This window comes from Monodon monoceros, unplaced genomic scaffold, assembly GCF_005190385.1.
Source record: "Monodon monoceros isolate NGI ecotype Baffin Bay Population unplaced genomic scaffold, NGI_Narwhal_1 Super_Scaffold_11, whole genome shotgun sequence".
In the NCBI taxonomy this organism is placed as follows: domain Eukaryota; kingdom Metazoa; phylum Chordata; class Mammalia; order Artiodactyla; family Monodontidae; genus Monodon; species Monodon monoceros.
In genome coordinates this window covers 3,051,458-3,078,725 of record NW_021703767.1, presented here as the reverse complement: position 1 = coordinate 3,078,725, position 27,268 = coordinate 3,051,458, and the positions used below count along the sequence as shown (strand labels likewise).

The following is a 27,268-nucleotide window of genomic DNA, read 5'->3' as shown; positions in this document are numbered from 1 at the left end:
TTTGTGGCTGCTCTTGGTGTTCCAGTATGTACCATCGACTCATCACAGTCTGCCTTTCAGTTCCATTACCCCACTTCACAATAATGCAAGACTCTCAGAATAGCATGATTCCATTTCTCCTACCTCATTCTTTGTGCTTTATGTCACACATTTTACTCCTACGTATGTTTTAAACCCCATGATACGCTGTTATCATCTTTTGCTTTCGACACTTATATTTTTTTCTTTGTGTCTCTGTATATTCATGTTTGCCTCTTTGTTATGTTGTGGACCATCTGGATTTTGTTTTCTTCCATTAAAGAGCATAGGCTCTGTCCTGGCAGACAGTTAAGCTACTTACAAATCAGTTTGATGCCTTTGAGACCTGTCTTTTAGCTTTGCTAGGACGGTTCTAGAGAACCCCTACTCCAGGGAGAGTTCCGTCCTGCAGCTGAGGCACCATCCCTGTGGGGTCTCCACTGACGTCCTGGTGACCACCAAGCATTCCTGACTCCAGCTCTTTGGAGCTCAGACATTTGGAAATGAGGTTTGAGGTTGCTGGGGGCAGGTCATGTGGGGACCTTGAAGGTCCATGAGGAGCTGGTGCCTTGATTCCTGTGGGAAGGGCAGGGGAGGTGGTGAGGAGTGATCAGATCCTGGTGTGTTCTGAAGGAAGAACCAGGCTTATTTCCTGACTGAATGGAAGTGAGATATAGAAGAAAGAGCAGTCGGAGAAGCATCGGGGGGAACAGCAGCTCTGTGAGGGTGTGAGCTGAGGGTGACGTGGGCTCAGGGCGGCGGGGGCGGGGGGGGCGTGGTTTGCCTGTTGGACGTCAGTGTTGGGTAGATGGGTCTAGGGGAGCCGTCACACCTGAGCTGGGGATGTGACACTGTGACACTGGACTGTCGGTGTGGGTGGCGTTTGCGGCCATGGGCCTGATGAGCTCCCCAGCCAGGGAGGGACCGAGGACTGAGCCCTCAGACGCTACACTGGGGGACAGCATTCCCTGCGACGGCCGCTGACGACTTGACACCATCCAGGAGAGGGTCCCTTTGAAGAACAAAGGGGAAGAAAACAAGCCGAGCAGGTGGACGGGACAGGGATGAGCCTCCAGAGAGGAAGACGGGGGGCGTGGCAGCGTGATCAGATGTTTGCACAGTCCTTGCTAGAGGAAGAAGAGAGAGGATTTTGTGTGACTCTCTGCCCTTTGGGAATTGCTCGTAGGAGTCTTTAACTCTTTGAGCTTCTCTCTCTGGAAATAGCCTTCCGTCTCCCATCCATCAACACCTGGCCTGGCTTCCTGGAGCCTCTCGGCCTTCGCCCCTGCTCAGTAACCGGTCCTGGCCATGCAGCCCTGAGTCAGGGCCTGTAAGGAGCCCCACCGGCCCTGCAGTCGCCAGGCCGCATTCACGATGGCGGGAAAAACAACCTCACGAGAGGACTCAGGAACCTTGTGTCCAGACGTACATGCAGCTGCCAGGGTCCGTGGGCCTGGCCTCTCCTGGGAGCCCCGCCGTCTTTGCTGGTCCTCTGAGCCACACGTGTCAATAAACGCCCCTAGCGGTCCTGGTGGGGCCGGACAGTGCAGAAATGCCCCAGTCGTCCTGTTTTGCTGTTTAAATATTAGGAAACAGTGAAGAGAAGAGTATTGTGGAAAACATGACTTTTCATAGAAGAGAAGGACGGGCCAGTCCTGACCCAGCAACCACGTGTATAAGAAGGCCAGCCACCGTCCAGCTGCCGCTGTAAATGCAAAATACACACTGAGATTTGAAGACTCAGCATGGAGAAAAGGGATGTAAGCTAGCTCATGAGTAATGTTTATAGTTCATGTTTCCTTATTGAGATGTAATTCACACAGCATAAACCCCACCATTTTAAAGTGCACAAATTCAGTAGTTTGTAGTATATTCACCTCGCTGTGCACCCATCACCATTCTCTAATGCCAAGTTTCCACACCCCCAAAGGAAGCCCCATAGCTGCCAGCACCTACTCCCATCCCCTCACCCTGTTCCCTGGCAACCACTTGTCTGCCTTCCGTCCCTGTGGATAGGCCTGTCGTGGACGTGTCGTGTAACAGACTACGTGGTCCTTTGTGCCTGGCTTCGTTCGCTTGGCCTGATGTAGGCAGGGTTCCTCTGTGTTGTAGCGAAGGTCAGCGCCCGTCCTGTTGTGTGGAAGAGCCACGTGGTGCTTTTCCACTCATCAGCTCATGGGCAGTTTGGGTGCTTCCACTTTTTGGCTAATGTAAATGATGCAGTTGTGAACAGGTGTGGGCAAGTTTTCCTAGGAATGATACATGTTGAAATGAGATATTTTTGAGATAAGTTGGGTTAGATAAAATATTTCAGTTAAAAAAACAAGAGCCCGGCTACCTTGGAAGAAGGGTCTAAGAAAAGAGCACATGCAGACTAAGGGCTTCCTCCTCTGAGTCCCCTGCCTGTGGACTCCCTCTACACGGGAAGCTCTGAGGGCTGACGCCCCGAGAACGGTCCTCCTGCCAGAGAGGGAGCCGCGGGCAAGTGTTTGGCTTCCTTGCCCCTGGGTGGAGCGGTGGGGACAGTTTACGCATCGAATATGCAGTTGCCCAAAGGGACCCCAGAACGATCAGCCCAGATGCCCCTGCTCATCGGCTCACAGTTCCCTGCTTTTCCTCCGCTCCCCACGCCCCCCAGCTTCCCTGGGACCACCTCCACGTGCCCTGCTGGCGCCTGATTCCTTGTCTCCGGGTCGGCTTTGGAAGATCCAAACCTAAGAAGCAGGGACCGTCCAGCTGCCATCGTTCAGGTGTCAGTTGGGTGAAGTGGTCTCAGGAAAGCGACTGACCACGCTGCACCGCAGTTACCCTGCAAAGTAGGAATTAGGATACACGCCCGCATGGTTCTTACGAGGATAAATGAAGTAATTCATACAAAATGCTTAGCACGGTGCGTGCCACTTGGGGAGCGCTCGCTAAATGGTGCTATCATTTAAAATGCCCTAGAGGACACGTTTGCATGGCTGAAGCTGTGTCTGTCTGGAATTGCTGAATTTTCATGGAGCCAGGACGGCTTCCTAAGGTCTGAAACATGGAGGGCTGGCTCCCGTTTTCACTTGCCAGTGAAGTTAATGCTTGACATTTGAGCACAGGCATGGTGCTTAGGAGAAATAATAATGCTTCTTAATAATATTTTCTATTTTTAGTGCAGTTTCACTGCCCACAGCTTGGTCATCGTAGCCTTAGTCATCTTTACTTGTATACTTTTGGGGAAAAAAAGGGTTCAGTGTATAAAACGAAAGCTCCTATTCTCCCGTGAGGTCTCTTAGGGGCTTAGCGCGCTTCTGCTTTCTTTAGCTTTAGGGAATTGCATGTTCACCTGCTCCTTGGGGTGGTTTAGGCGACAGCGGGAACACTGAGCCCATCACTGTCAGGAAGGCGGGCGGCAAACGGTGATACCGGACACAGAATCGGCATGTGATGACGACAGAATCTGGTCCAGTGGGCCCTTCGTGTCCGCGGTCCCACATCCACAGATGCGGAGGGCCGACTAAGGGTACCAAAATCATCACCAGATTTTGCTGTCCTCGGGGGCAGGGGTCTTGGAACCAATCCCCTGCAGATACCGAGGACTGACCGTACCTCTGGGAAGCAAAACTTCAAACAGGAAGCAAACGCTCTCCGCCGCTAGGCGTCTGCAAAAACCAGGCACACACATGTCCGTGTCCCCTCTAACTGTGCGGTGAGATGCACAGACATAAAGGGTACCATCTGATGAACTTCCATAAAAGAGCACACGCGTGTAGCCACCACACCAGTCAAGACAAAGAACGCTTCCGTCGCCCCAGAAAAATTCCCTTGTGCTTGTCTTCAAATCTGTTCCCACGCACCATGAGAAACCACCGCTTCTTTTGCCACAGGCAGATTGCTTTTTCCTGTTCTTAAATTTCATGAGAGTGGAATCACACAGAGTGAGCTCTTTTGTGTCTGCATTCTCTCGCTCAGGATCATGTTTTCAAGATTCATGCATGTCGTTTATTTACTTTGTATCGCTGAGTAGAATTCTATTTCATGAGCACTCCACCACTGGTCATTAATTCTCCTGTGGATGGACATTTCCAGTTTGGGGTTAAGCTACGGTAAGCATTGTGCACGTCTTATTATGGACATATTTGTCAGTTATCTTGGGCAATACCTAGGAGTGATGTTGCTGGTTCGTATGCCCAACTGTCTTCCCAGGTGGCTGTACCATTTATGTTCCCACCAGTAATGTATGAGTGATCCCGTTGTCACATCCAACCCAACACTAGGCATTCTCAATGTTTTTAATTTTAGGCACTCAAGTAGGCGTAGAATCATATTTCACTATGGTTTAAATTTACATTTCTCGGATGACTTAATAATTGTTGAGCGTGGTTTCCTGTGCTTACTGGGTACTTGAATATCTTACCTCGTGAAGTGTCTGTTCCAAGTATTTTTGTGCAGTTTTTAGACTGTTGTATTAGTGTTTATCAGTGGTTTATAAGAAACCATATATTCTGGATATAATCCATTTGTGAGATGTATATATAGCAAGTATCTTTTCCCAGTTTGTGACTTACCTTTTTCATTTTCTTAAAGAGGTCATTTGATGAGCAGAAGTTTTTAACTTGATGAAGTTAATTGAACAAGTTTTCTTTTATGTGTAGTACTTTCTGTGTCTTCTTTAAGAGTCCTTTCTCTACCGCAAGGTCATGAAGATACATTTTCAGGAAATTTAGGGTTATAGCTGTTATATTTCAATCTGTGATCCATTTCAAATTAATCTTGTGTATGGTGTGAGGTAGGAGTTGATGGTCTTTTTTTTTTTTTTTTTTCCATACACGTACCCAGCTGTCACAGTATCCCCTGTTAAGAAAGAGTTTCCTTTTCCATTGAACCACTTTGGCATGTTTATTGAAAATTAATTGACTCTATATGTGTGAGTCCCCTTCTGGACTCTATGTTCTGTTTCATGGATCTGTTTGTCTGTCCTGACACCAAGACCACACTGGCTTAATTGCTAGAGCTTGGAATCCGGTAATCTTCCACATTTGTACTTCTTTTTCAGTTGTTTTGGTTCTATGGGTCCTTTTCTTTTCCCTACAAATGTTAGAATAAAGAATCGACTTGTTAATTTCTTTCAAAAAGGCTTCTCTACTTGAACTGGGATTGCATTCAGTATATAGATTAATCTGGGAATAATAAAATCTAAACAATATTGAGTCTTCCAACCATGAGCATGATACATCCCTCCACTCAGCAACGCTTATAGCTTTCAGAATAGAGGTCCTGCATATCTTTTGTTAAATCTGTTCCTCAGCATTCTCTGTTTTCTGGTGTTATTGTAAATGGGATCCTCACGTAATTTTCCATTTGTTGGCTCCTCATTTACAACAGATATTTGTGTGTTGACATAGTACCTTGTGACATTGCTTATTAATTCATGGGTTAGTTCTGGTAGTTGTTTCATAGAATCTTAGGATTTTCCATAGAGACAATCATATCTTCTAAAAATAAAGACAGTTTTACTTTCTACATTCCAGTCTTTTTGGATTTTATTTCTTTTACTTGTCTTATTACATTGGTTGAAACTGCAATACAATTAAATAAGACTGAGAGCAGACATCCTTACCTCATTCCAACCTCAGGGGAAATGCATTCACTCTTTCACCATTGGGTGTGACGTGAGCTTCAGGTTTTTTTGTAGGTGCTCTCTGTCGGATTGAGGATGCCCTCTTCTCCCAGTTCACAAAGAGGTTTTTTTTGTCAAATCTTCTGTGTTAAATTTTATCAGAGGTTCTTTGTGCATCGACTGAAATGGGTTGAGGGAGCTTCCTTTTATTCTTAGTTTTCTGATTTTTTTTCCATCATAAATAGGTGTTAGATTTTTGTCACGTGTTCTTTCTGCATCTACTGGGATAACATATGATTTTTCTCCTTTATTCTGTTAAGGCAGTGAATTATACCGACTAATTTTCGAATGTTAAAACAACTTTGCATTTCTGGGATAACCCCACTTGTATTCCCAGGAAGTGCTCCTAGGAAAATACTTAGGAATAAATTTAACAAAGGTTATACAGGACCTTTACCCTGATGTAGGATGTAGTCCCTTTTTATACATTGCTAGATTTTATTTTTTAATAATATGTTAAGGAGTTTTGTGTCCATGCTCATGTAGGATGTTGGCTTGTAACTTTTTTCTTGTAATGTCTTTGTCATGCTTTGATTGTGGGGTTATGGTGGCCTTATAAAACATATTGGGGCATTTACTTTCTTCTCTGTTTTCTGAAAGATTTTGTGTAATTTTGGTGTTATTTCTTCCTATATTCATTTACATGTAATGTATTTCTTGATATGCTTAGGGTTAGATCTACCATGTTGCCATTTTTTTTTTAATTGATCTTGGGTTCGGTTTCCTGGTTCCTCCTCTTCTGCCTTCTCTTGGGTTCATTGGATAAACTTTTGTATTCTATTTTATTTCTTCTGTTGACTCTTTTTTTTTTGTTAATGGAAGAAATTAGCTCTTTTTTTAAAGTCTTTATTGAATTTGTTTTAATATTGCTCCTGCTTTATGTTTTGGTTTTTTGGCCACGAGGCATGTGGGATCTTAGTTTCCCGACCAGGGATCAAACCCATACCCGGTGCACTGGAAGGCGGAGTCTCAACCACTGGGCCGCCAGGGAAGTCCCTCTTCTATTGACTCTTTACCTCTGCTTTTTGCAATATTTTTAGTTGGTTGTTATATTTCACCGTGCATCCTTAACCTTTTTTTTTAATTGCAGGCTTTATTTGTTGGAGATCAATAAAAACACAAAATTGAGTGAAAAGTACAGAGTTCCCACATATTCCCTCCTTATACACTCACTCAGTCTCTCCCACCATCTGCATCCTGCCTCAGAGCTTTACATGTGTTCCAGTCAGCCAACACTGACACGTCATTGTCGACCAAAGTCCATAGTTTACATCAGGGTTCACTCTTTGTGTTATACAGTCTGTGGGTTTTCGGATGCATAAAGACCTGCATCCACCACTACAGGGTCATACAGAGTAGTTTCTCTGCCCTGAAAATCCTCTGTGCTCCACCTGTTCATCCATCCCTCCCCCTAGACCCCTGGCAACCACGGATCTTTTTACTGTCTCCATAGGGGTGCCTTTTCCAGAATGTCCGTAGTTGGAATCATACAGTCTTCAGCCTTTTCAGATTGGCTTCCTTCACTAGGTACTATACATTTCAGGTTCCTCTATGCCTTTTCATAGCTTCATAGCTCATTTCTTCTTAGGGCTGATTTATTCCTTCCCCTATTGAAGGAAGTCTTGGGGTGCTTCAAAGTTTTGGCAGCTATGAACAGCGCTGCTATAAACATTTGTGGGAAAGTTTTGTGTGGACATAACTTTTCAGCTCCTTTGGGTAACTGCCCAGGAGTGCAGTTGCTGAATCATACATTTAATTTTGTAAGAAACCACCAAACTGGGGCTTCCCCGGCGGTCCAGTGGTAGAGAAGCCGCCTTCCAATGCAGGGGACACGGGTTCGATCCCTGGTCGGGGAACTAAGATCCCACATGCCACGGGGCAACTAAGCCCACACACCACAACTACTGAGCTCACGCACCTCAACTAGAGAGCCTGTGTGCTGCCAACTACAGAGCCCACGCGCTCTGGAGCCCCCATGCCACAACTAGAGAAGAGAAAACCCACACACCACAACTAGAGAGAAGCCCACGCGCCACAACGAAAGATCATTCGTGCCGCAACTAAGACCCAATGCAACCTAAATAAATAAATATTTTTTAAAATGTTTTAAAAAGAAAACAAGGAACCACCAAAATACCTTCCAAAATGGCTGCTCCATTCTGCATCCCCACCAGCAGTGATGAGAGTTCCTGTGGCTCCACAGCCTCGCCAGCATTTGGCGATGTCAGTGTTTTGGATTTTTGCCATTCTAATAGGTGTGGAGTGGTATCTCATTGTGGTTTCAATTTGCAATTCGCTAACGATGTTCAGCATCTTTTCATGTTTATTTGACATCTGTATATCTTTTTTTTTCTCGAAGTGTCTTTTCAGATCTTTGCCCATTTTTAAATCATCCTTAACTTTTTAGCCTAGTTAAAATTAATATTGTGTCACTTCACATTAAAAAGTAAGGACTTTGCAGCAGTAAAATTCCTCCCCACAACCTTTGAGCTATTGCTGCAATACACTTTATTTATTTATTTATTTATTTATTTTTGCGGTACGCGGGCCTCTCACTGTTGTGGCCTCTCCCGTTGCGGAGCACAGGCTCCGGACGTGCAGGCTCAGTGGCCATGGTTCATGGGCACAGATGCTCCGCGGCATGTGGGATCCTCCCGGACCGGGGCATGAACCCGCGTCCCCTGCGTCGGCAGACAGACTCTCAACCACTGCACCACCAGGGAAGCCCTGCAATACACTTTACATCTATGCTTCACACTGAATGTTTGCATCCCCCCCCCCCGCAAAAAATTCACATGCTGAGATCCTAACCGCCAATGTGATGGCATTTGGAGGTGGGGCCTTTGAATGGTGAGTAGGTCATGAGAGCAGATCCCTCATGAATGGGATTAGGGCCCTAATAAAAGAGACCCCAGAGAGCTCCCTCGCTCCTTCTGCCCTGTGAAGACACTGAAAAGACGGCCATCTATGTACCAGGCAGTGGCTCTCACCAGACCCCAACTCTGCTGGCACTCTGATCTTGGACGTCCAGGCTCCAGAATTGTGAGAAGTAAATTTCTGTTGTTTACAAGCCACCGAGTCTCTGGTAGTCTCTTAGAGCAGGCAGAGCAGCTAAGATCATCTACACCCAGTATAAACTCCATAATACAGTATTAAAATTTTTACTTTAAACAGCCAGCTGTCTTTTGAAGAAATAATGAAAAGAAACTTAAAGATAACTTTTTTGTAGTTACCTACCTATTTGCCATCTCTGGTGCTTTTTTTTTTTTTTCCCGTAGATTCCAACTCCTGAGTGGTGTTATAGCCCTTCAGCCTGAAAATTTTCTTTTTTCTCTGAGCATCTCTTGAAGCGCAGAAGAGCTAGTGACTAATTCCCTCAGCTGTTGCTTCTCTGAACATGTCTCTGTTTGCCCTCATTTGGAAACATATTTCAGGGTGTAGAATGCTGCATTCAGAGCTTTGTTTTTGTTTTTGTTTTGTTTTGTTTTTTTTAGATGTTAGGGGTAGGAGTTTATTAATTAATTAATTTATTTTTGTTGTGTTGGGTCTTTGTTTCTGTGTGAGGGCTTTCTCTAGTTGTGGCAAGCGGGGGCCACTCTTCATCGCGGTGCGTGGGCCTCTCACTATCGCGGCCTCTATTTTCGTGGAGCACAGGCTCCAGACGCGCAGGCTCAGTAGTTGTGGCTCACGGGCCTGGTTGCTCCGCGGCATGTGGGATCCTCCCAGACCAGGGCTCGAACCTGTGTCCCCTGCATTAGCAGGCAGATTCTCAACCACTGAGCCACCAGGGAAGCCCCTGTTTTTGTTTTTTAAAAGAGGTCTAAAGATGTCCTTTTTTTTTTTTTTTTCCTGGCTTCCATTGTTTCTGCTGAGAAGTCAGCTTTTATGGTCTCTTTTCCCTGCGAATGAATCATTTCATTATGAATCATATCATCCCCTTCTATCCCTCTGGATGCTTTCAAGGTGTTTTTCCTTTATATCTGGGCTTCAGCACTTTGACCATGTCGTGCCCTGGTTTTCTTTCTGTTTATCCTGTTTGGTGTCCTTTGTTGAGCTTCCATGGTATATAAATGTGTTTTCATCAAATTTGTAAAATTTTCCACTATTATTTCACTACGTGTATTTTATGCACCATTCTCACGCCTTTACTTCTGAGACTAATTACATGCATGTTAGAAAGTTTGCTCTTATCCCTCGTGTGACGGGCTCTGTTATTTTTTTAAGATTTTTTTCTTTTTGCTCTTCAGATTGGAGAATTCCTAATGATCTGCCCTCAATTCCCCTGACTCTGCTGCTCACTCCAAACTGCTATAAACCCATCTGTGAATTTTTTGTTTCAGATACACTTTTAAATTCAACAGTTTCATTCTGTTCTTGTTCATGGATTCCTCTTTTAAGATCCCCTGTCTGTTTACTACTTACTAACATCTTTTTTCTTTAGTTTTTGGATGTACTTACATTTGCCACATAAAAGGCAATTATAGGGACATGCTCATTTCAACTTCTGTGTCATCTGGGGCTTTTTGTTTTTAGTTTATCTTGTGCAGCCTCTGCAATTGTGCAACATTAACGTCCACAGATGGTTCTCAAAAAGGGTTCAGTCTCTTAATAGAGCTTTACAGGAGCCCTCCTGTCGTGTGAACCACCTTCGATCATCTTACTGGATCGGAGTTGATCCTGACAGAATTCTCCCTGACGCCGGTCTTCTGGGGTCATGTGACACACCGTCAAAGCCCAGACGCAGTGAACCGGGCTTGACTCCCTTTGGTTTCACCGTAATTAAACGTTCCCACAGAGTGTCCCCTCACCGAGACATTCAAGGTTATCACATAATGGACAAAGTCCCTCCAGCTTGTACAGTCAATCAGGTGCTGGATCTCAGATTCAGATTCCTCTGAGGGCATCCTCAAGAGAATGTCACACCCGTGTCCTCCTCCCTGAAAAGTCCACCCCCCGACCACACCATGGAGGAGGGGTGGCTCTCAGGGAGGAGGCCAGTGTGCAGAACATCTTTGCCCCCTGGGCTCCGTGCGACACTGCCCATCTTTGCAGTCCTACGTGGGAACATGCCTGGTGGGGGGCGGGGGGCAAGGTGGGCTTGGCCGGGTCGTGCCATGGCTTTCTCTCTGCAGCCACTTCGAGCTCTTAGGAGGCTTACATGATCAACATGGGCAAAACACTCAGGACAGTGCCTGGAACCTAGAAAGTGCTCCATGAAGATTGTTTCGGTTGTTGCAATCCATAGAACAATAAAGAAAAATTGCATTGCTAGCTGTCCCAGAAGCTTCTCCCTCCGAGGCATTTTTCTCAAAACTAAGCCTACGCGGAAAGGAGGGCATAGGGAGGAATTGTATCCAACACCTGAGATCAGACTCAACTATGCACAGTACAAATCCCAGCTCCAAAAGCGAAAGGGGAAAAGAAAACAACCCAGTCCCTGCCGTAGAGGTCCAGCGAGTCTGCAGTGATCCTGTGAGGACTCAGCCGAGACAGTTACGGGACATTCTCCAAGTGTCAGATGTGGTCGCCAGCGCCCTTTGGTCCACTTTGCCTTCTTTGTCACATCTGAGTGGCTAACAGGAGGCGGAAGCATCTAGTCAAAGTCACACCGTGGGTCACCTGGGATGGCCCTTTGGCCGCTGATAAACACGGGTGATTTCTCGACAGGACAGACTGTGGAAAGGGCACCTGTTCCTTTAAGGAGCGAGGCCAGGTCACTGTTAATCATATCATTTTATTGTGCTCCTGGGTTGTAAAGGAAGTGTCCTCCTTCTGCACGTCTACTTTATGACATCCATAAACAGTGAATTGCCGGTGACTGTGCCCAGGGCTAGAACATCCTCTCTGGCTGGAGGGGCCCGGAGAGCCAAAGTGGGGCAGAGGTGAATTCCCCCACTTCTTTCCTGGAGAGGGGCAGTGCCACCTCCCAGAAGAAGGGGCAGGAGGAGATAGAGAGGGAGTCCCCTCTAGGCCTTTCCTACACACAGCCCTGGAAATAAACGCACCTCCAATCTTCAGGGCCTTGGGGTATCTCTTTGGGCCAAGTAATGGGGGTGATTTTCCCTAATGCAAAGCAAAACACCCCTTTCTGAAGGGATATCCATTAAAAAAAAAAAAAAAAGCTTTGGGCTTCCCTGGTGGCACAGTGGTTGAGAGTCCGCCTGCCGATGCGGGGTACTCAGGTTCGTGCCCTGGTCCGGGAAGATCCCACATGCCGCGGAGCGGCTGGGCCCGTGAGCCATGGCCGCTGAGCCTGCGCGTCCGGAGCCTGTGCTCTGCAATGGGAGAGGCCACAACAGTGAGAGGCCCGCGTACCGCAAAAAAAAAAAAAGCTTTGGGAGGGTGTCTGTTAAGTATGTATTTTTTGAAGGGTGCTCAGGGCTTCAGGTGAGGCAGATGAGGTCGGACAGGTCACACATCATACTAGCAGCATGGAGACACAATAGCAATATTGTGCAACAGTTGCAGACGTATCAGGAGAGATTGGGACCCACCGTGGACTCCAGGCGGTCCACTCATCGCACCACTGGGGGCTGGGGTTCAGGTGCCCGTGCCGGTGTCCCCTCCCTGCATGCACAGGTGTGGGGCCAGCATATGACCAGGGCTGCGTTTGCTTCCATTTGCACCGGGGGAGGAAGGTATGCGTGCCAGCCAGCTCAGGTGAGCAGAGGATGGAGGAATGGCCATGGCTGTCATTGTCTCGTCCAGCACGGGGTGGGAAGAGAGGTGCCCATCAGCTGGCTGGCCTGGCCCATCAGGGCATCACCTTCAAGGTGACCTTCAGGAATGAGGGGGCCGGGCTGTCCTGTCGATCAGTTAAACCAGATCTTCATGTCCTTCTGTGCTGCAGAGACTCAGGATTTGTCTGAAACAAGTAAACAGTTTCTGGAAGGGCTGGGAGAGGTGGAGGCGGGTTCCTCGAAGCGTCTGCAGCAGGCCAGCGCGGAGTCGGGCAGCAGCCGCCGGCATCGGGGAAGGGCAGGGCGGGGCTGAGGGGGTCGGTGCTGTCCTGCCAGCCCACGGGCTGCATCCTGCCTGCAAACCCCAGTAGGCAGCTCTGCACCCGTCTGCACAGGGTGGGCTGCTCCGGACCGCTCGGTTCTGTTCCAGCGGAAGCTCCTGGGGCCTCCCTGGTGCAGATCCACGGCCAGAATCTGGACTGATCTAGCAGCATCCTTAAAACAGGACTCGGATTCTGCCAGTCTCCAAGATTGTCCTGGAACTAAATTAAACGCTTCTGTGAAGTGTGGGAGACCCTGCCAGCCCCAGCATTTACCCGTCGGGGCCCGTCACCTGAGAGGCCAGCCAGATAAGGCCCCCAGAATATCTAGGCTAGGCCCATCCAGGTGGAAGCAGGGAAAAGCAGCCCAGACCTGAAGAGACTGATGAGAAGCCTACGGAGAACTCTGTGCTTACGATGGACCGTTTGGCCTTTATTAAATCTTTTGCTTTTATGAAAGCTGTGGGTGCCTAGGAGTAAATCACGGCGAGCTTGGAGCAGTGTCCCGGATGTTCGCTAGCGCGTGCTAGGTTCAGGGACACTTCTGATGGTACGTCAGCTGTTCTCATGGAGCGGAGTTTTCTCTGGAGAGCACGTGAGTCACCCATGACTCGGCTGGCTCCCCCTCAGCCTCCATCCTGTGGACCAGCAACCATTCTGCTCTGACTCCCATTCTTTCAGTCATAGTTCCTGTCTCCCAATTTTCTCAAAAACTTCGAGATCCAGAGAGACCCCAAAGGCCCAATCACGTCCAACCCTGAATTGCCAGCATCCCTGGCTGTGGCTGGTTACTCTTAAAGCTATTTTAAAATTTGCAAAGCAAAAACACTTGAATATGCTTCGATTTTTTTAATTCGATATATGCCACGTAGCATCTAGGAAATAGATGGGTTTCCCACATGCTGTCATACTTTTCTGATAGGGTGTGGTTTGGCCACCAAGGTTGGGCATGACTAATATTTGCGACTGAAAACTGCTTCTTGCCCCCAGGTCCAGGGGTTTAGGGCTATCTGAGGCTTCTAGGGGAATGAAGAGCACCTTCGGGACAGTGCAGGAAAGATGTGGCTGCTTCTCAGCCTGGACCTGGTTCCCCCCAGAGCTCTGCCTGTCACCCCAGGGACAGTGCACGCACCGGGGAAGGCACTCAAAGCAAGAGAAGGTGTCAGAGAGCCTGTGGCTGCCAGCGACCCTCAGTGATGTAATGACAACTGCTATGGCTGTTGGCAACCCTTAGTGATGTAATAACAACACCTGTGTCTGTTGGTGACCCTTAGTGATGTAATAACAACACCTGTGGATGTCAGGGACACCCCCCCCCCCGCCAGTGATGTAATAACAACACCTGTATCTGTTGGTGACCCGTAGTGATGTCATAACAACACCTGTGGGTGTCAGGGACCCTTAGTGATGTCATAACAACACCTGTGGGTGTCAGGGACCCTTAGTGATGTAATAACAACACCTGTGGGTGTCAGGGACGCTTAGTGATGTAATAACACTTGCAACGTAATAGCAACAGCCAACAGCCGACATCGGAGCGCTCACCACGGGCTAGGCGCTGCCCTGAGTACTTTACACACATTAAGTCAATTAATTTTAAATTCGGAACTCCCCTGGGAGGAAACAGTGGCCCGCGACAGGAATGCCAGTGCTCTGGGGTGCAGGGGGTGGGGGGTGGCGGGAGGCACCCACTTCCTGATCAGGCTCTGTTTATGGTTGTGTGGGTGTGGTTGGCCTTTCGCATAGAGGCATTTTTTCGCTCTTTTCCCCTTGCAAAAGAATGCAGATTGCGCAGTATCTAAAGAGGCAGCTCAGGGCGAAATTACATACATGGCAGTGGCGTGAGCACTGCAGCCTGGGCAGTGGCGCCCTGAGGCTTTCTTGCCGCCAGCTCACCTCTGTGCCTGTGCCCTTTCGGAGGACATCGGATTTGTTGTCACGGGTGGCACATGGGCTGAGGTGTAGCTAGTAAGTGGACCGGAATACGAGTGTCCACACCTTGGACTGAGCTGGGAGCAGGAAGGTATGGGATGAAGTGGTGAGAAGCGTTATTACTGCTGGGGCAGTAATAAATTTCGGCATCAAAATCCTATAATGCTCAAAGGAGCCCACCTCAAAAGTCCAAGGGAAAATTCCCCCTTAACTTTTTCTTTCCATTCTATCTATTAAATTTTTAGTAAACCGTTTAAAATGATTATAGAGTCACATACAGTTGTAAGAAAAAAGGCAGAGAGACCCAGGCACACTTTACCCTTTCTCCCCCAGTGGTAACATCTTTCAAACTGTAGTAAGATATCACCCCTGGGCTGTTGACACTGATGCAGTCCAGATACAGAGCATTCCATCCCCCCAACGCACGAGCCCTCCTTTTATAGCCTCCCCCAGATCCCTCCCTTCTATTCCCCACCCCTCCTTAACCCCTGGCACTCGCTAATCTGTTCTCCATCTTTATATACTTCTGTCATTTCAAGAATGTTCTATAAATGCATTCATCCAGTGGGTGAGTTTGGGGATTGACTTTATTCCCTCAGCATAATTCTCTGGAAATGCATCCAGGTTGTTACGTGTATCACAAGTTCAATCCTTTTTATTACTGGGTAATATTTCATGGTGTGGCCGGAATACAGTCTGTTTATCCATTCACCTACTGAAGGGCATCTGGGTTGTTTCTGGTTTGGAGCAATTAAAAATAAAAGCTGCTCTGAACATCATGTACCAGCTTTTGTGTGAACATAACTTGTCATTCTCTGCCCCAGAGGGCCATTGCTAGGTCAGACATACAGTACTTACATGTTTAGTTTTTTTAAGGAATTGCCAAACCATTTTCCAGAGTAGCTGTACCGTTTTACATTCCCACCAGCGATGTGTGAGTAATCCAGTTTCTCCACATCTTTTCCAGCATTTGGGGTTGTCACTTTTTTTTTATTTTAGCTTTTTTGATAAGTGTGCAGTGATATTTCAGTGTGGTTCTAATTTGCATTTCCCAGTGACTCATGTAGCTCAGTAACTTGTCATGTGCTTGTCATCCATCTATATATTCTCTCAGTAAAATGTCTGCTCGTGTGTTCTGCCCATTTTCAAATTGGGCTGTTCTGTTTTTCACTGTAGAGTTTTGACAGTTCTTTTCATCGTCTATATTCGAGTCTTTGTCAGATACGTGGTTTGCAAATATCTTTTTCCCAGACTATAGCTTTTCATCCTCTTAACAGGATTTTTCTCAGAGGAAAAGTTTTACTTTTGATGAAGCCCAGTTTATCAATTTTCCCTTTTATGGACTGTGTTTTTGGTGTGAAATCTGAGAACTCTCTGCCTAGCCCAAGAACCTGAACATTTTCCCCTATTTTTTTTCCTAAAAGTTTTATAGTTTTCTATTTTACATCCAGGGTCCACTTTGCATTAAGTTTTATATAAACAGTGAGGTTTAATTTGAGGCTTATTTTTGTGCCTGTGAAAGTTCAATTGCTCCAGCCCCATTCATTGGAAAAACAGTCTTTCCACCATTGAATTGCTTTTGCTCATTGGTCAAGCATCAGTTGAGCGTGTTTGTGTGGGTATCATTCTGGGTCCTCTGTTCTGTTATCTGTGTCTAACATTCCACGAATGTCACAGTCTTGATTATTAGCTATGTAATAGGTCTTAAAGTCAGATAGACTGATTTGTCCCATTTTATCTTCTTTTTCAAGATTGTTTTAGCTCTCCTGGTTCCTTTGCACTTTCATGGGAATGTTAGAATAATCTTGTCTATTTCTACAAAAAATCTTGATGGGGTTTTGATAGGAATTGTGCTAAGTCTATATATTAATCTGGGGAGAAATGACATCTTTACTATGTTGAGTCTTTCAAACCATGAAAATGGTAGGTCTCACCATTTATATATCTTTTTTTATTTCTTTCAGCACACAGCTTCTGCATATGTTTTGTTATATTTACACTTAAGTTGTTTGAGCTTTTCTAAGTGTTTGTAAATGGTGTTGTGATTTTAATCTCAGAGTCTCCATGGTCATCACTAGTATATAATCAATTTTGTATATTTATCTTGTATCCTGTGACTTGCTGAACTCACTTATTGGTTTTACTTTTATATCTTGCTGAATTCTATTGCTAATATTTTGTTAAGGAGTTTTGCTTCCACATTAACGAGGGATATTGATTTGTAGTTTTCTTTTTTTTGTTGTCTCTGTTGAATTTAGTATCAGGTTAATACTAGCTTCATAAAATGAATCGGGAAGTGTACCCTCCTCTTCTGTTTCCTAGAAGAAATTGGTCAGAATTGTATTACTTCTTCTTTAAATGTTTGGTAGAATTCTCCAGTGAAACCATTTGCACCTGGAATTTCCGTGGGGGGAGTTTTTAAATTAGAAACTCAGTTTCCTGAATAGATGCAGACTGTTCAGATTACCTAGTTCATATTGGATGAGTGTACTAGCTCACACTTTTCTAGGAATTGGTCCATTTTCATCTAGGATGTCAAAGTTACGTGTTTAGAGTTGTTTGTGCTTGTTCCCTTGTTATCCTATTGATGTCTGCAGGGTCTGTAGTGCTGTCCCCCTTTTCATTCCAAATACTGGTGATCTGTGTTTCTTAGTCTTGCCAGGGATTTGTCAGTTTATTGATATTTTTACATAACCGGCCCTTTGTTTCATTGGTTTTCTGCTTGTTTTTCTGTTTCTGTTTCATAGATTTCTGCTTTTTATTATCTCCTTCCTTCTGCTATTGCTTTAGGTTTATTTTGCTCTTCTTTTCCTAGGTTCTTAGATTATTGTGTTGAGGGTTTTCCTCTCTGCTAATGCAAGCATGTAGTGCTATAAATATTCCTCTCAGCACTGCTTTAGTTGTGTCCCACAGCTAAATTTTGATGTGTTGTATTTTCATTTTCATTCAGTTCAATGTCTGTTTATTATGTCCCTTGAGACTTCCTCTTTGACCCATGTATTACTTAGAAGTGTGTTGTTTAGCTTCACAGTGTTTGGAGATCTTCCTGCTATCTTTCTGTTACTGATTTCTAGTTTGATTCTCTTAAAGGTCAGAGACCATACTCTATATGGTTGCAGTTCCTTTACGTTTGTTGCGGGTTTTTGTGTGTGTGTGTGTGGACAGCATATGGTCTATTTTGGTATACACTTTGTAGGCACCTGAAAAGAATATGTGTTCTGCAGTCGTTGACAGACTTTTTTTTTTAAACATATTTTTATTTAAATTTATTTATTTATTTATTTTTGGCTGCATTGGGTCTTCGTTGCTGCTTGTGGGCTTTTCTCTAGTTGCAGCGAGCAGGCTTCTCACTGCGGTGGCTTCTCTCGTTGTGGAGCACGGGCTCTAGGTGCATGGGCTTCAGTAGTTGTGGCACATGGGCTCAGTAGTTGTGGCTTGCAGGCTCTAGAGCGCAGGCTCAGTAGTTGTGGCGCACGGGCTTAGTTGCTCCGTGGCATGTGGGATCTTCCCGGACCAGGGCTCAAACCCGTGTCTCCTGCATTGGCAGGCGGATTCTTAACCACTGCGCCACCAGGGAAGCCCCCGTTGATAGACTTTTAAATATATCTCAAGACTTTGAGACAGATCACTAACTCTTGAAGGTTATGTGATACATTACTTTTTTAAACTTTTATTTATTTATATATTTTTTATTGGAGTATAGTTGCTTTACAATGCTGTTAGTTTCTGCTGTACAACGAAGTGAATCAGCTATACGTATACGTATATCCCCACGCTCTTGGACCTCCCTCCCCTCCTCCCCCCATCCCACCCATCTAGGTCATCACAGAGCGCCAAGTTGAGCTCCCTGTGCTATACAGCAGGTTCCCACTGGCTATGTATTTTACACATGGTAGTGTGTTTATATCAATCCTAATCTCCCAATTCATCCCACCCTCCCCTTCCCCCACCCGTGTCCACACATCCATTCTCTACATCTACGTCTCTATTCCTGCCCCATAAATAGGTTCATCTGTACCATTTTTCTAGATTCCACATATATGTGTTAATATACGATGTTTGTTTTTCTCTTCTGACCTATTTCATTCTGTATGACACACTCTAGGTCCATCCACATCTCTACAAATGACCCAATTTCATTCCTTTTTATGGCCAAGTAATATTCCATTGTATATATGGAATATGTATACATCTTCTTTATCCATTCGTCTGTTGATGGACACTTAGGTTGCTTCCATGTCCTGGCTATTGTAAACAGAGCTGCAATGAACACTGGGGTGCATGTGTCTTTTTGAATTATGGTTTTCTCAGGGTATATGCCCAGTAGTGGGATTGCTGGGTCGTATGGTAGTTCTATTTTTAGTTTTTTAAGGAATCTCCATACTGTTCTCCATAGTGGCTGTATCAGTTTACATTCCCACCAACAGTGCAAGAGGGTTCCCTTTTCTCCACACCCTCTCCAGTTTGTAGATTTTTTGATGATGGCCATCTGACTGGTGTGAGATGATACCTCATTGTAGTTTTGATTTGCATTTCTCTAATAATTAGTGATGTTGAGCATCTTTTCATGTGTTTGTTGGCCATCTGTGTGTCTTCTTTGGAGAAATGTCTATTTAGGTCTTCTGCCCATTTTTTGATTGGGTTGTTTGTTTTTTTGATATTGAGCTGCATGAGCTGTTTGTATATTTTGAAGATTAATCCTTTGTCAGTTGCTTCATTTGCAAATGTTTTCTCCCAATCTGAGGGTTATCTTTTCATCTTATTTATGGTTTGCTTTGCTGTGCAAAAGATTTCAGAAGAAGTGATCTAAAATCCTGCTGAGTTCACCGAGGAGGGCTGTGAAACCTTCTCTCTGGTGATTCTTGTCTGTGGAGTCACCACCTTTCTTCCCTCATAGGTGTGGGCCTCTCTGAAGGATAGAACTTGGATCAGCTCAACATATGGCTCAATGAAGTTTCCTGGCTGACATTTTTACTCTTATATTTCCAAGAGATACAACGAGACGTTGTTTCCCTTCTTCTCATCAAGTTGTAGAATGCTAAAGCCAGAGGAAACCTTGGGTCATCTGGTCCACCCTTTCATTTGGCAAGTGAAGGAATAAGGTCCAAGAGGTTGATTTAGATTAATTTTTAAAATACGTTTATGAAATTAACATATGTTTATTATAGAAATGTATTAGATATAGAGAAACAAAAATAAGGGGAAAAAGTGTATATATAATCTTACAACCAAAAAGTAACTACAATTATTATTTTGGAATGTATCCTCCCAAGTTTTCAGAAATGCGATCACACTGTACTACAATTTTTTTTTCTTTAACAATAGACATGAACATTTTCCAAGATGTTATTCCTAATAGCAGAATATGTTTCCACAGTACAGATATACCATCACTTACATGCCATAAGTGATGTGCATTTGATGGGTATATAGGCCGTTACAGTTTTCACTGAGTTAAATAACATCGTGATGAACATCTTTCTCCCAGAAATGAGGACACTGGATCATTTTTAGCTTTTCAGCCCTGTTGCCAGATTGGATTATCAAGGTTTTTTGTTCGTCTGGACAGGCCTGGTTTAGTTTTGACTTGTGTTGGTTTTAGAGTCAATATAGAAGATGACATGAGTTCAGGAGGAGGCCTTGTTTAGGTTCCCAGCGTTTCAGGGCGTGAACTAAATGGCCATCTGGATCCAGGAGGAGAACCCTCCCTTCCTCAGAGGGTGGAGTTGCTGGAACAGTGCCGTGCAGTCTACACCTTCCTATGAGGCATCCCGCCTTGGGCCCGGTCAGGAAACAGGAAGACAGGCAGGTTATATTCAGCCTGGGACCTGAACCTCGTAAAACCAGCCACCCAGCCCGGTTTTATGTGCCCGGCAACAAAGGGACAAACTTGCTCACCCCAGCCTGCTTCCTCTCTCTGGGACCTGCTGTGAGAGCACTGTTTTGCACTCAAAATATGCCTTGAACGCGCTTTGTCATAGTAATTGCCCCCACCAGAGCACCACATGAAAATGTCCCGTATTTAGAGACCCAGTCCTGCCTGCTTTTTATGGCTGGTGACGTGGGAGGACCTCAGCCCTGGTCACTCTGCCCAGGCACCGCTGAAAGCAGTCCAGGAGGGAAAAAGCATCTGAAGGTGGACAGGAAATCCCGGGCCCAGGAGAGGCCCTGCTGCTGAGAGGCGGCCAGAGCATCCCTCCAGGTTCCCGGGTGGCTCCCGGGCACAGTGTTGGCGCCACTGCCCACGACGTGCGGGTTCAACCCGTGGTCCGCACAGCGCGCCCTTTCCCATCAGTCTTTCTTTCTTCGTCTGCAGAGAAAGAAGAATTGATCCAGAGCGTGCTGACCCAGGTGGCGGAGCAGTTCTCAAGGTACAGAATCTTCTAGATACGTCATCTCCAGAGCTGGGCGCTTTTTCTCTTCATGGCTGGGGTGGGCCACTTGCTCTGAGGCTGTCTCGGCCGGCAGGCTCTGATACATCACTTGCCCCCAGAAGCTGCCTCCCCAGTGGAATCCCTTGGGGACTTACGTACCTAAGCCAGCTTGGATGGGGTCCAGGGAACAGATACCAGGTGCCACAGACCATGTCAAGTGGGTGTTTTCAGAACAAGAGCCCGTGTTGCTGGTAATCTTCCCAGCTGGCTCTTCTGGGGCTAGGACTTCAACCTACAAGAGCTGACAGCGTTCACAGAGATCCTGTGCAGCTGTGCGGCTTCCTCTCCATTCTGAGTTATCCTGCCGGTTCTGGGTCAGTGCTTTCCATTTCTCAGTCACCTCGCTGTGGCATCTCACTGCCCGAGGGTAGTTAAAATGGGGAAAGGCCGTAGGGTATTTTCTTAAAGCCCAGGAGTTGTTGAACTGAATGGGTTGGAGCCTCCCGGAGAAGGGCACCTCAGGTCCCCTGAGATGGTCTGTGCCCAGCAGGGCAGGGTGTGGGGCTGGACCATGCCCTCTGTGAGCAGAGGACACGGTCCTCCCCAGAGAGCATCTGCTCACTGCCCACGTATGGGGAAGTAAGCATACGTGCTTTACGTTCGCATCTTGGAAAATACACCTTTGAGATAATTCAAAGGGGTATCTTTTTCCTCCTTCCCCTCAGCACCCCTCCCCAACTCCCGTGAGTTCCTTAAAAGCAACTCCTCTGTTCGAGCCCCTCACCAGCCCACCTGTAGGGCTCACCACGGCAGAGAGTCAGCAGATGTTGGCTGAACCCATTTTAACTTGGAGAATTTGATGAGTTATGTTGTTTTGTTTTGTTTTTTCCTTCCTAGAGCATTTAAAATCAACGAACTGAAAGCTGAAGTTGCACATCACTTGGCAGTGCTAGAGAAGCGCGTTGAATGTGAGTGGCATGTTGATTCCCTTTTGCTGATTTGTCTTTTAACCTCTGCTTAAAGTAACCACTTAAAACCGTGGCGCTTGGTGATGGCGACGGAGCTGAGGCTGACAGCAAATGTCTTTTCTTTGGGAAATGCGCGAAAGTTACCTTTGAAGTTAACAAGGGCTAGAACAGTGATGAATCTTAAGTGTTTTATTTCTATTTTAAAAGTAACTCAGTAACATATGACATGTTATAAGTGCCATCTTATAAGTATGCAGTAACTTGCAATGTGGTACTTATCATAGCACAGCCCCTGGAATAGGGGCTCTTCAGTGCAGGAGAGCACAGAAGGAAACCGTGAGGCCCCCAGACGTAGCCCCCTCCAGGGAAGAACTTCTGCAGAACAACTTGTGTGTGTGTCTTTTTACAAAAATGAGAATGCACCGACCCATACTCTGTGGTTTCACAATTTGGGGGGAGGATGTCCACTAAATCATTACCAAGTCTTGATTCAGTGACCAAATAGCTGAAACTCTGGGAGGAAAACAGCTTCCAGTCACTCACCCTTTGTGTTCCCGTCCATCAAATAAGGAACAAAGCTTGAATTCCACGTGACCCGCAATTCCCCATTCAGTGCACAACGGGAAGGCTCTTTGTCAGTGTCAAGGCCAAGGTTAATGGCTCGTGGGCACCACATTTACTGACTTCCGGAATGAGTAAACACACTCCAAACCTGAGGCCGTCGGGGTCGTGGCATCACGGACTCTACCTGGCTGACTCACTGAATGTCACTTTTCATATCTTGTATGAATTGCTTGGATTTTTTACAAGAAAAAACATTCAGGATCATGTCCGAAACCAATTCACCTAAATAACTTGAATCATGATTTATATAGTTACCCTTTTCAAAGTATGGCAACATTTTTAAAATCCATTTGGTCGTATCACCCTGGGAGCTTTGTTTTTCTCCCCCCAAAATCATGGTACCCAGAAACTGCTGTGAACTTAGTTTTCTGGGAGTGGTTACTGATACCCTAAAAATAAAGGGGTTGGAATATAGCACGTTGTTTCTGCTGGATGTTTTTTCAAAAGAGAGAGCTTCATACTAAAGAAACTTTGGTTTGGGTAAAAAAATAAAATCCATTTGGTCATTAGAGCTTCAGAACAGTTTTATTTTCCCCATTGGTGATGAAGGAGCCGCCAAGAGATTAAGTGACCTGCTGAAGTCCATTCAGCAAATTGGAAAAGTAAATAAAACCGGAACCAGCCCCGGGGTCCTGGTGGCGCTGCTCTCACCATCACCTTTCCCCATGGGGAGCCAGTGCCACAGCAGGGCGGGGAAGGCCTGAGGATGCAGGTTAGAAAGCAGCTGTGACAGCTGGCCTCGCGGCTACGGCCGCAAACACTGGTCATGGCTGCACTGAGCAGAAAAGAGGTTTTGCCCTAGGGGATTGGGGGAGCTCCCCTGGGTGTCAGGAGGGCTCAGGACCAGGGCTCAGTAGCTCTGCAGCAGGAGCGATGCCCCAAACCCCACGTAGAGCTGATGCTGTGAGGATGCCGACCTGGTGGATCTGAGCCCCAGATGTACAGTACCCCCCCGGCACCCCTAGATCTGTGCTTGGACCCCCATAGCCCCTGTGGCCACTGCTGCATACATCAGGCTGCTTCTCTGTACACGAGCTACAGATCCAGAGTCTGGACAGAGCTGAATCAGGCGCCCACACCCTCGCTGCAAGGACGGCCAAGGAAAGCAAGTGTTAGTGTCCTGTGGCTCTCATGACAAAGCACCGCAAACTGGGGGGCTTAAAACAACAGGAATGAATTCTCCCACTGTCTCGAGGCCAGAAGTCCGAGATTAAGGTGTCGGCAGGGTCAGTTCCTTCTGGAGGGGAATGTGTCCCAGGCCTGCTCCAGCTTCCAGGACGCCCACGGGCCTTGGCGTGTGGCCTCATCACTCCAGGCTGCCGCCGCCTGCACATGGCCTTCTCCCCTTGCATCTGCATTCAGGTCGTCCTATCAGGACACATCTGTCTGTGGATTTAGGGCCCACCCTCACCCAGAATGATCTCATCTCGAGATCCTTTTTCTAAACAAGGTCACACTCTCATTCTGGGGGTCAGGATGTGAGCCTGTCCTTTACAGGGGCACAGTTCAACCCACTGCCGTGAGCGTTTGGGGTTTCCATCTTCTGCCGTGGGCGACAAGCTCAGCTTCCCACCAAGCCCCATAGAGTAGGGAGCTCTCTGGACGTGGGAAGAGGTTCAGCCGAAGAACACAGAAAACATTCACTGCCGAGTCACCACCTACAATCACAGAGATGAACAGTCATACAGTCCCCACCTGGAGAGCAGATGCCCGGCGGGTGCGGAAGGCTGGGGGGTGACAGGTGCCTCCTGTTTCGTCGTCCTCTCCTCCGGCGCCTCTGACCACTTCACCCCGCCCCACACGGAAGCCAGCTCCAGTGCCGCCGTCCCTTGGAAACAGACAAGTTGAAGAGGCCGTTAATTAATTCTCAGAACTCCTACAGGGAGCTGTGTTGACTTCAACTTGAGAGGCTTCCGGTATCTGGCCGAGGGGACACCAATCAGGCCGAGAAGTGTTTTTATTTTGCCTTCAAGTGGCTTGTGGATTGAGGACCATTAAAGGATGGATCCCCGATGACCTCCCCAGCATGTCCTTGCCCGGAATCCTCCAAAACTAGCTCGCATCTCCTCCTGGGGCTCCTGGTGTAAATCAGATAATTCATGCACATGCGCATAAATTACCTGGAGGATGGCATCACCCCTTCATCCCCCAGCTCAGGCTCACTGCAAAATTACTAGTGTTTTTACTAGTGGTATTAATTTCTAGCACCAGAGACCTGGGCACTGAAGGAGTGGGATGGAGAGAGCTTGCATTTCTCAGGAGGGAGAGGACGTTAGGGTTAGGGTTCCAGGAGCTGCAGTCAGGTGGCCAGGTGTGGGCAGCGGCCTCCCCCCATGGCCCACTTTGGCACCTCTCCCTGCATCAGCCCCTGGCCTCCCCACCACCTCCCGGCTGCCCGCTGCCCACAGGAACGTGGCTATGGGGGCCCACGCACCCCCGGAGGGGGCCCTCGTCCTCCCTGGACTCCACCTGGCTTTGGGTGCATCCTTTCCTGGCGCTTGTGGCTGACCGCTCCCCGGGCTCCACCCGCCTCTGCGTTAGCGCGAAGGTGGGCGCGGTCACCTCATCTGTGCTGAGCCCCGGGGGGGGTGAGTTCCTAAGAGCCGCCCAGACACAGCAATCAGGGCCTCCCCTGGAGGCATCGCAGGGACCTTGGAAATGGACAGGGGAGGCCTTCTGAGGACAGGGGTTCTGCAGCTGGACCTCTCCCGCAGGTCACTTGGGGAACTGGTCATCCCAGCCACTCAGAAGGTCAGCCCTGACCCTGCAGAGCTGCCAGAAGCAAGCCAGCCTGCGCTGCTGGCCTGGGAAGGCTGCCAGGAATATGACTGCCGGGCTGCTCCGCGGGGCCCGACCAGATATGGACACACACACACACACACACACACGTAAGCACACACAGAAACGTAGGCACATACATTCGCACACATACACGAAGCCCCATGTACATACACACAGAAACACACACACACACACACACACACACCATGCTCATGCACACACACACTCTGTCTGGTATGTGTGAGCTGTTCGGGAGCTGTTCTCTACCTCTTGAATTCAAAGAGGCACCAGCTAGAACTGCCCATCTGTAAACCACATTACATTGATTTGACTTGTTTTAAATGGAATTTCCTGCCTTTTTTTTTTGACCTTCTCAAGTGTATAATTCTTTGGAATCAAATGTAAATTCTGCCATAGCTCTTAATTCACCCTAAAAGCTTTCCTTCCTTTTCTACGAAATGTTTTCCTTCTTCGGGAGGCTGGGGTCTCGCTTAGGTGAGAAGCCATTTCCTAAACACAGGACATCCAGGGCCTCCCCTCACTTCCCGGTTGGAGATGGGCCATCCAGGGGCGCCCCTCCCTCCCGTCCTTCCTTGTTTGCGGGAAGGGCCCAGGCGCCCTGTGGTGGGCACAGGGCAGTCCTGCCCCTGTTCAGCGTTTGTCCCTGCCAGGGCCTGGCCCAGAACCTACAGACTAGAGAGCTGGCCCCATGGGGCAAAGTTTACAGCCAGCTCATGCGAACAACCCAGAAAACTGAAACCAAAGCTTGCTTTTCTTTTTGTCACCAGGGAAATGTGCTTTATGCAAATTCTTTACCAAAGTCCTTGGAGGAAGTGCTGAAACCCGAGGCTCTATTCCTACGTGGCTATAAACAACTTCCAAAGCTCTGCAGCTTAACTAGGGCCTCGCCTGCCCACAGCCAGCCTCTTAGGAGAGCCCAGTGGGTCAGGGGGAGAAGGGAGTAGGACAGAGCTGCCTTCGTGACCTGACAGTGACCGTGCTGTTACTCCTGCCTGCTGAGGCCCCGTCCCCGAAGCCAGTGTCCCTCTTAGAAAATCATTCTTAAAGGTCCTCTAGGGTGGCCGTGACCTACAGAGGCCCACACAGCCCCTTCTAAAGTCCGAGGGGACAGCAGTGTCCAGGTGGTGCTCACACTGCCACTCAGCCTGGGGCTGTGGAGCCTCTGCTTTAGTTTGGGGTTCTGGTCCGTGCCCGCCTGTGTTTCAAGTTTGAGACTGACAAGTGGGAAACTGACATCCGTCTCAACCCTGAGTCCTCCCTGGTGTCAGTGCCAGGACCTGGGGGAGGCCCAGCTCGGACGGCCTTCTCACTCCCCCAGGATCTTCCACAAGGCATCCTGGTGTCCAGCAAGGCCTGGGAGCGGCAGCCCTGGGTCTGCTGGTGCCTGAATCCGCCGAGCGCTCTCACTGCCTCCTGGCTTCCGCCCGGCGGTCTGGCTCTTTAATCCCGTGACGCATTGTTTTTCTCTTCCATTGATTAACGCACTTTTGCCATCTCATTACTCACTACCAATTTCCTTGGCAACCAGGCTGTATTTCATAAACATCATTACAGTAAATTCTATCATTCCGTGTTGCCCAAAAGGCTTAATCTTAACATCACCCCCGATAAATGGCCAAGGGACCTGATCTACATCAATTTCAATACCACACAATCAAACATCAGGCAACCAGCAAAAACCATGAGCTACGAGGCATCTGCTAACAGGAGCACCCTTGACTTGTTGATGATGGAGAAAAGCAGATGAGAAAACATGATCCCAGTTCTGCCTTTTTTAAATTAAGAAAGATAAATATTTAGATTGCATGGGGGTGGGAGAAAAATGCCTGGAAGGATACACACCAATATATACAATATTAAATGAGTTCTCTGGACCAATAGGATCATGGATAAATTT

At 47.2% G+C, this 27,268-nt stretch overlaps 1 protein-coding gene across 1 annotated transcript in view; it reads left to right on the top strand.

The window, feature by feature from the left end:
• Positions 1-27,268, top strand: part of PDE9A (phosphodiesterase 9A) — a 100,679-nt gene that overhangs the window by 47,932 nt on the left and 25,479 nt on the right. Inside the window, exons 5-6 of the mRNA XM_029215497.1 lie at positions 20,920-20,974; positions 21,875-21,945. Of these exons, the coding sequence (XP_029071330.1) occupies positions 20,920-20,974; positions 21,875-21,945 (126 nt within the window). The remainder of the gene's footprint in view (positions 1-20,919; positions 20,975-21,874; positions 21,946-27,268) is intronic.